At 41.1% G+C, this 8,421-nt stretch overlaps 1 protein-coding gene across 1 annotated transcript; it reads left to right on the forward strand.

Annotated features, from left to right (window-relative positions):
- The first annotated feature begins 422 nt into the window (after positions 1 to 422).
- Positions 423 to 8,063, forward strand: TMEM128 (transmembrane protein 128). The gene is made up of 5 exons (XM_080624677.1): positions 423 to 547; positions 1,715 to 1,856; positions 2,658 to 2,819; positions 5,171 to 5,279; positions 6,810 to 8,063. Exons 1-4 carry the CDS (start codon positions 427 to 429, stop codon positions 5,268 to 5,270), a joined length of 525 nt encoding a protein of 174 aa, XP_080480803.1. The 5' UTR covers positions 423 to 426; the 3' UTR covers positions 5,271 to 5,279; positions 6,810 to 8,063.
- Positions 8,064 to 8,421: the final 358 nt, after the last annotated feature.

Raw genomic sequence — 8,421 nt, forward strand, 5'->3', positions numbered from 1 at the left:
CCATGAACACAGGGCTGGGGCATCCACAGCTTCTCTGAGCAACCTGTGTCAGTGTCTCACCTCCCTCACCGCGAAGAAAGGCTTCCAAGTACCTAATTCAAATATCCCTTCTTCCAGTTTAAAGCCATTTTCCCTTTCCTATCTCTACCCGCTCTTATAAAAAGCCCTTCTGCAACTTTCTTACATAGGCACCCCGTTTTCCCCTATTTTTCTTATTGTGACAACAGCCCTCACTCAAGCATTTATATTTACATCAGGACGAACGAGCTTCCCGACCGAGCAGGAGCTTAGCGAGACTACGATAAACCCTACCCAATCCAAGAAGCCCTTACCACGACCCTTCCCCTACACACCGGGTCACCGCCCCTCACGCCAACGGCCGCCGCACTCCCCGCCCCGCTTGCGTCACTGCCGGAGCAGCCCAAGATGGAGGCTGGCGTTAGCCGTGGGGGTGGGCTCCCGAGGCTCCGCCGCCCTTTACGGCCAGGGGCAGAGCCCCGCGACCCGCTGCTGCCGCAGCCGCCTTTCGGGGCCGGAGGGACGGCCGGTGCGTGGTGTTGGGGGCGCGGAGCGGAGCTGGAGCCAGGCTCTTCTGGGCGGGCCGTGTGACAGCAGTGCTCGGGTGGGGAGGGCGGGCAGGGGCCAGCCCCGCTCACGGCTGGAGCGAGGGGACTCGGTAACGGGGCGCGCTGCGTCGCCGGAGAGGTGCTGCTTGGTGCGGTGAGCTTGGCTGTCCCCGGGTGCCTGGCCGTGGCAGTACGATGTGACAAGCGAGACGTGAGTCGTGTCGAGACGTGCAGCCGCGGATTTCCTGATGAGGTGACGTGGTTAAATGCTCCAGACCTGAGCTGCAGGAGATGAGGATGAATCTAGGAAACAGAATATAAATCCGCCTTGTAAACTCCAGCAGAGCTGTTAGTGCACTCGGCTGGTGATGCATGTGGAGGAGTCAGCATACATTCCACTGCTGGGGGCACACAGGCCGCCCCGCCAGTAACTTCTAATGATAATGTTCAAATTAGGAAACATCAAAGGCACCTTTTTTGACCCTGCATATAAATATTGAGTGTGTTAGGTGGTTACGGTCATGCACAAAAATACACTTTCTGATCTGCTCGCTCTTGTCTTCCTCCCCAGTGAGGGAAAAAAAGATTTTTTTCTGCACAATGGTAATTGTAGTTTACCTGCTGAAGGTATGCAGCATGCATCAAGCTAGCTCCTGAAATGAAGTTGAACATCTCTTGTGAAGGAGCTGCAGTTGAGCACAAGGAAATGATTTGTGCCTGAAATTTTTTTGCAACTATGAAAATTAACAAAAAAAATGATAGAAATAAGCCAGTAAGTGGAAATACCAACTTGACTTTCGGTATGCTAGATTAATAAAAATGCTTTAGTTACACCATAAGGTTTTTAATCAGTTAAATAACCCTTACAAAATCTAGTCAGCTGTTAATTTCCTAAATGGATGCAACAGACACAGAATGTGCTGGTTGTTGGTGCTTTATATTTTATCTAAGAGTACCTTGCTTAGTCTTTCAGGAAATTTTCAGAGCTTTTTAGAATAGTTCCTCTGTAATACAAAGCGTATTATACCGAGTATAATAATCTCCAAAGATAAATGAATTAAAAGGATAAAGCATCGTATTTTATGTAGCTATAATCCTCCTCCATTTAATGACTGTCCTTAGTGCTATAATTATGCTCTTATTTACAGAAGAGTCTACAGCTGTAGAAAAGAAGAAGCAGCCTCTTGCCAGACTGAATATTCATTCTGCGTTCTGGATTTTGGCATCAATTGCTGTGACATACTACTTTGATTTTTTTAAAACTGTTAAAGAAACTATTCAAGCAGATAGGTAAGGCACCTTTTCTTACAAAGAAATTTGTGCTGTAATCTTACAGCCCTACTCAGTTTGTTAAATCTGAACACTGTGTTTTAAATCTTGGATAAACAAAAGGTACAGTAGGAATAGAGAGAGCTGAAAAAGAGAAGGCTCGGGGATTTTAGCATGCATATAAATATGGGAGGATACATACAAGACAGCCAGGCTTTTTTCAGTGGTGCCCAGTGACAGGACCAAGGGCAATAGGCACAAACTGAAACAGGAAGTTCCCTCTGAACATCAAGAAACACTTTTTCACTGTGACCAAGCACCGCTACAGGCTGGCCAGGGAGGTCACGGTGTCTCCACCTTTCTTCTTTTTGAAGAAGAAACTTCATGCTTGTTGTCTGCTAAATTTGAGTGTTCATAAACTTGAAACCTTATTAAAGCTTTCTGTAATGTTTCTGTTGCAAATATTTTATAGTGAGAAGCACAGTTACAGTGGAGCCTATTTTGTTTAATTACTGACAAAGGATTTTTGGTGTGGTAGTGTATTAGATCACTGACAGGTTCTGTTTCATTGTATTTCCAAAATACTTGAGTGAATAATAATTGACAGGAACATTGCATTGGAAAATTAAACTCAGTGATGTGTATTACACAGCTTTACAAGGGCAAAAAGTATTTTGTAAAAGTAATTTAAGAAATAACCTACAGGAACTCTAGGCCAATATGTATAATTGCCTGTTCTGTTGCTGGACTAGAATGAAGATTAATGTGCAAATTGCAATGTGCCTGTGTGTAACATGCTTTACCATGCTTTCCTCCCCACAGTTGGTGGCTTGCCTCTGGCAGTTGTTTGTTGGCTGCATGTTTATCTGTTGCCTTTTACTGCATACTGTATCTTGAGTGGTATTGTGGCATTGAGGACTATGATACACAGTATCCAGCACTGATACCTATCACAACAGCTACCTTTATTGCAGCAGCAATTTGGTAAGTTCGAACACTATACAAACTTCTCCTAAACCTGAGCAAGTCTAACTGTGTTAATGGGATCTTTTTATAATAAGTGTAATTGCTGTAATTTTACTAAGTACATTGGTGACAATACCAGTTCTATGTAGCATAATTTATTCCACTGAAAGCTGAAGTTCTTAGCTCTGTTAGTGTAAATTGCTCACCTCTGACAGCTATTTATAAGGTTTACATGTTATAGAATCATAGAATAGTTATGGTTGGAAAGGACCTTAAGATCATCTAGTTCCAACCCCCCTGCCATGGACAGGGACACCTCACACTAAACCATGCCACCCAAGGCTCTGTCCAACCTGGCCTTGAACACCCCCAGGGATGGAGCATTCACAGCTTCCTTGGGCAACCTCTTCCAGTGCCTCACCACCCTCACAGTAAAGAATTTCTTCCTTATATCCAATGTAAACTTCCTCTGCTTAAGTTTGAACCCGTTACCCCTTGTCCTGTCACTACAGTCCCTAATGAAGAGTCCCTCCCAGCATCCTTATAGTCCCCCTTCAGACACTGAAAGGCTGCTACGAGGTCTTCACGCAACCTTCTTTTCTCCAGGCTGAACAGCCCCAACTTTCTCAGCCTGTCCTCATACAGGAGGTGCTTCAGTCCCCTGATCATCCTCGTGGCCCTCCTCTGGACTTGTACCAGCAGTTCCATGTCCTTTTTATGTTGAGGACACCAGAACTGCACACAATACTCCAAGTGAGGTCTCATGAGAGCAGAGTAGAGGGGCAGGATCAGCTCGTTCGACGTGCTGGTCATGCTCCTTTTGATGCAGCCCAGGATGCGGTTGGCTTTCTGGGCTGCGAGCGCACACTGCCAGCTCATACTAAGTTTCTCATCGACCAGCACCCCCAAGTCCTTCTCCACAGGGCTGCTCTGAATCTCTTCTCTGCCCAACCTGTAGCTGTGCCTGGGATTGCCCCAACCCAGTTAAGACAAAGGAGTTTTCTTTAGCTGAGAAAAAATTATGCCTGATCAGTTTCTAATACAAAGGTGTTCATTATCAAACAATCCATAAATAGCAAATGTATAGTGAAATTTATACTTCTGGCTATTGTTGTATGAGCTTTAAGGTTTATATCTTGTCAGAGAATGGTACTTTTGGTAAGAGCTACTTTATATCTTGTCAGAGAATGGTACTTTTGGTAAGAGCTACTTTATTTATGAGATTATGGGGATCAGAATTGAGCAAATGTGCACATGAATAAAAAAAATTATATACATATGTGCCAGTATATTTGTTTGCTCTTTGCATGAAAGGTCGTTCTCTCTTGTTTAAGTGTTGTATCTGTATCACTCCAGTCAGTATTTGTTTCAGTGCTGGGAAAAAAGGAAGTCTGAAGAAGACAAAGCTTCCGTATTGTTTAGCATTAGTCAAATCTATAATCTAATCCAATTGTAAAATAAGTTGGTTTTCCTGCTTTCTCTTCAGTTATATCTGCTTGTCTGGAAGTAAAAATTAAGGCTTTTCTCAGCTGCCATGTATGCCCATGGGAGAACAAGGGTAGTTCATTTTCAGGTGCTTCATATGGAATCATAAAATCAACTAGGTTGGAAAAGACCTTCAAGATCAAGTCCCAGCTGTTACCACAGGACTGCCAAGTCCACTACTAGACCATGTCACAGCCTGTTCTAATGCCTGACTACCCTACCACTGGAGGAATTTTTCCTAATATCCAACCTAAACCTCCCGTGCTGCAGCTTAAGGCCATTTCCTCTTGTTCTATCACTTGTTACTTGGGAGAAGAGATGAGCCACTACCTTGCTCCATCCTCCTTCCAGGTAGTTGTAGAGTGCAGTAAGGTACCCCCTGAACTTTCGCTTCTCCAGACTGAACAACCCTAGTTCCCTCATCTGCTTCTCATCAGACTTGTGCTCCAGACCCTTCACCAGCTTTGTTTCCCTTCTCTGGACCCTTTCCAGCACCTCAGTGCCTGTCTTGTAGTGGGGGGCCCAGAACTGAACACAGTATTTGAGGTGTGGCCTCAGCAGTGCTGAGTTCAGGGGGATTATTGCTTCCCTAGTCCGTACAGGCCATACAGAGATCCTGAAAGTAGAAGATACTTTTACCCTTGGTGGGACTGACTGGATTTGCTCAGTGTAAAATCTGCAGCAGCTACTGAAGTTTTAGGATGAGCTGTCAGTAAACAAGCAGTAAACTAAACTATCAATTCAATAAGTAGATGTTGGGCTCTTTTTGGTTTGTTTTCATAAAGAAACAAGTATTTTTCCAGGTGCCATGTTTTCTATGTATTACTGGTATTTCCATAATATGGCCATTGAACTTACCAAAACTTTCCTGCTTTTATCTGCAGTTTCAATGTTGCCTTGTGGCCTGTCTGGTCATTTATGACACCTTTGTTGCTCTTCATTCAGTTTATGGGTGTTGTGATGCTTGTGTCACTCCTGGGATAAATCCTTCAGGTAAATAATTTAATTGTTTAAGCACATAAAAATAGGCATCTTTCCACATGAACTGCTTTATTAGACATTTAAGGATTGTAAGAATTCCTTCTCTGTTTTTTGTACACTTCTAGAATGTTGACATTTTGTGGCATATAGAGTAACTGGAGAACATGCAAGTATCTTAAGGGGAAGAATACCCCTTTTTTTTTTTTTTCTTCTCTAAGGTTCCATTCTAGACAGTGAAAAGATGTGATTAGTGAGAACGGATGGTTTGGGGGCATATAGCCCAAATACCTGCAGTTTTTCCCAGACTGAGAAAAACTCTTAGCGGAGTTGCTTGTCCTGATTGTAAAGGGGAGAAGCTATTAATGTCAGCATGCAACTGCCCTTGTCTTATCTTTAAGTACACTCTTTTGATTTTCTGTGATGAGCAGTCCAGATCAACCTGCTACCTGGAAAATTGCCAGGTATCAGAAGTTCTTTGTTCTTTCAAAAACAAAGCAAAACAACACCACAACCTTTCAAAGGCAAACTTGGGTATTTTGTTGACTTGAAAAACTCCTATGTTGAAAGCAGGTTCTCGCATCTTTTGTTGAAGTATACTATTGAAATGAAACTGAAAAAGCTTAAGGAAGACATCAAAGATGGCTCAGTATGTAGGGTAAGGGATATCCTCTGTACCACAGGTGTCTACATCATCCAGGGAAGTGACTCCTTTCGGCAGGTCTTCCTTGTCCATACTTCTCAAGGGAATGTGGGGAAGCCTCTTTAGTTTTGCTTGCCATCATAAATCCTTTTCAGTGAGGAAGTCCCTGAGCATTTTTATGAGCACATGAAGAAGAATGAGACAGTGCTGGATTTTGAGTGTAGCCTCTTACAGTGTCAGAGTTGTAGGCAAAAAATATTTAATGGCTGGGACAGTGAAACACAGATTTTGTTTGCATGAGCAAACTGAAACTAGTGTTGCAATTTTTCCTGCTCTCTAGATATCAAGAAGCCTGATTTTTTTAAGGAGGTAATTAACTTAAGTCATACTCTGACAACACCTATAGACTTCTGAAAAATACAATATTTGATTCAGAGCCTCTTTGCTGCATTATGGGAGCTTCAGTCACACTTGCTGATGTAAACTTCTTCAAATCATGTTTGTTTGTTCTGTCATTAGCTATGTTCTGTTTTGAGCACTGGAAGGATGTGGGGGAAAGACACATTTCAGTGTGTTAGAGCTGGTTGTATTAACAGACTAGAATGAACATTCTGTATTAGTTTGTATATAGAAAGTAAGAAATACAAGTGAATTACAGATATCCTGAACAGCTGAATCTTATGAAAACATTCTGCTTTTCTGTATGAACAGCCAAGTCAATTGTGTTATACAGAATTTGTTAATTCTGTATTAGACCAAATAATTATTGGGCTAATAATCAGGACCAAATTATTACTTGGTGATCCAAAATAATTAACTAATAATGTCAAATTAGGACAAACTTGTGCAGTATATACAGCATTACTGTATTTTTGTTAAAGTTGGATTTGTTTTTCTTTCAGCTTCATGTGAAGGACTCAAGCAACTGTTATCCTGCCAAGTGGATGTCACTTTTGTAACACTCCAATGCTTTTATTGTTTCTAATACTGCTTGTTTGTTCTAACTGATACTGTAATTATTGTACTGCCTGATTTATAAATCAAATGGACATAACCGTGGGTCAGCCAGTGACTGGGAGAAAGCAACTGATTAGTAAATAATTGAAGGATGCATAGGTTTTACCTCTCTTAGAGACATAAAGCACTTCCTCGCTATTTTGTAAAGCTTTTATTCATATTTCATTTTTAAACAGCTGGGTAATAAGTCATAGAATAGTTTGGGTTAGAAGGGACCATAAGGCTCATCTCTGGGAACTCCAGAGATCACGTAGTCTAACTTCCTGCTCAAAGCAGGTTGTTTCATTTGAAAATTCAAATCTTGTGGGATCTTAATACTAGATTCTTTCCATTTGCAGCAATAAAGAGGCTGATATTAATTTAAATGCAAGTAGTCATGCACAGTTGGGAAAACAAAACAACATTGTCTGTTCATCTTGGCTGAGGTGCTTAATCATCTGGAAACCTGGGCACCATGTAATTGCTTGACCATTTTATATAGATCCTTGTGTTAAATACATACCCACACCTTTTGGAAGATAGGAGAATGTAGAAGCTGGGTATTGAAACTTGTTAAAATATACTCCTTGTGACTGGTGCTTGAAGACTGGACTGTTAGAGGAGACTGTGTTTTTCATTCTGACTTTCAAATTCACACCATTGCTGAGTACAAAATACATGGAATATTTAGTAATGAAAATGATAGACATTGTCTTTAGCTGCTAGTGTTTCAGTATGGAAAAATGTTGCTATTGGTATTCAATGCAAAGGATCAGTCAAACCAAACTAAAATATATTTAGCACTACTGTTAAGTAGCTCATAGAGTAAGTTAACAGCTTGATTTGTTTAAATGTAATATTTAAGTTTTCCAAACCCAGTTGTACTTCATCTTTAAAAGGCGAGTTGCTTATCTTCATCTTTTAACAATTTTTAACTATTTTACATGCGCATACACAGGTACATTTGAGTAACTTGTTTATTATGGTATTTAAAAAGCAGTGCTGCTCAGGGATGGTAATTATCACTGTATTTTTATTTGCCAGCTATATAAATGCTCTAGCTGGTTTAAATTGCCTTGTACTCTTGAATTAAAATTACTGTTTGCTACATTGTTTTTCACATTTGTTCTTCTGGACATAATAAACTTTGTATAAAAGTGTTCAGTTATTGTTCATTACTTAATTGTTTTAACTAATTCCACTGTTCTTAAGGACTGCGCTGCAGTGTTTGCTGTAACAGGTGACCTGACAAAATGCTGCTGCCACTAACAGTTCTATGAACTCCTTGCTTTTGTTATTTTCCTCACCATAAAATAAAGAACTCGGGGCAAGAGAGTAGAAAGAGATATCTTAATAGTTTGCTGAAAACAGTTATTAGGCTATCAAAATCCCTACCTCTCCCTAAGCTTGAATGTATTAGCTGGCTGCAGACCACCATAGGTATTTTCTGTATCAATTTACATTGATTTCATTTGAGGTTGAGAATGTGTATTGGCAACAAAGAGCTTTTCGCAGGTG

The sequence above is a fragment of the Psittacula echo genome (genome assembly GCF_963264785.1).
Source record: "Psittacula echo genome assembly, chromosome: 1".
In the NCBI taxonomy this organism is placed as follows: Eukaryota; Metazoa; Chordata; class Aves; order Psittaciformes; family Psittacidae; genus Psittacula; species Psittacula echo.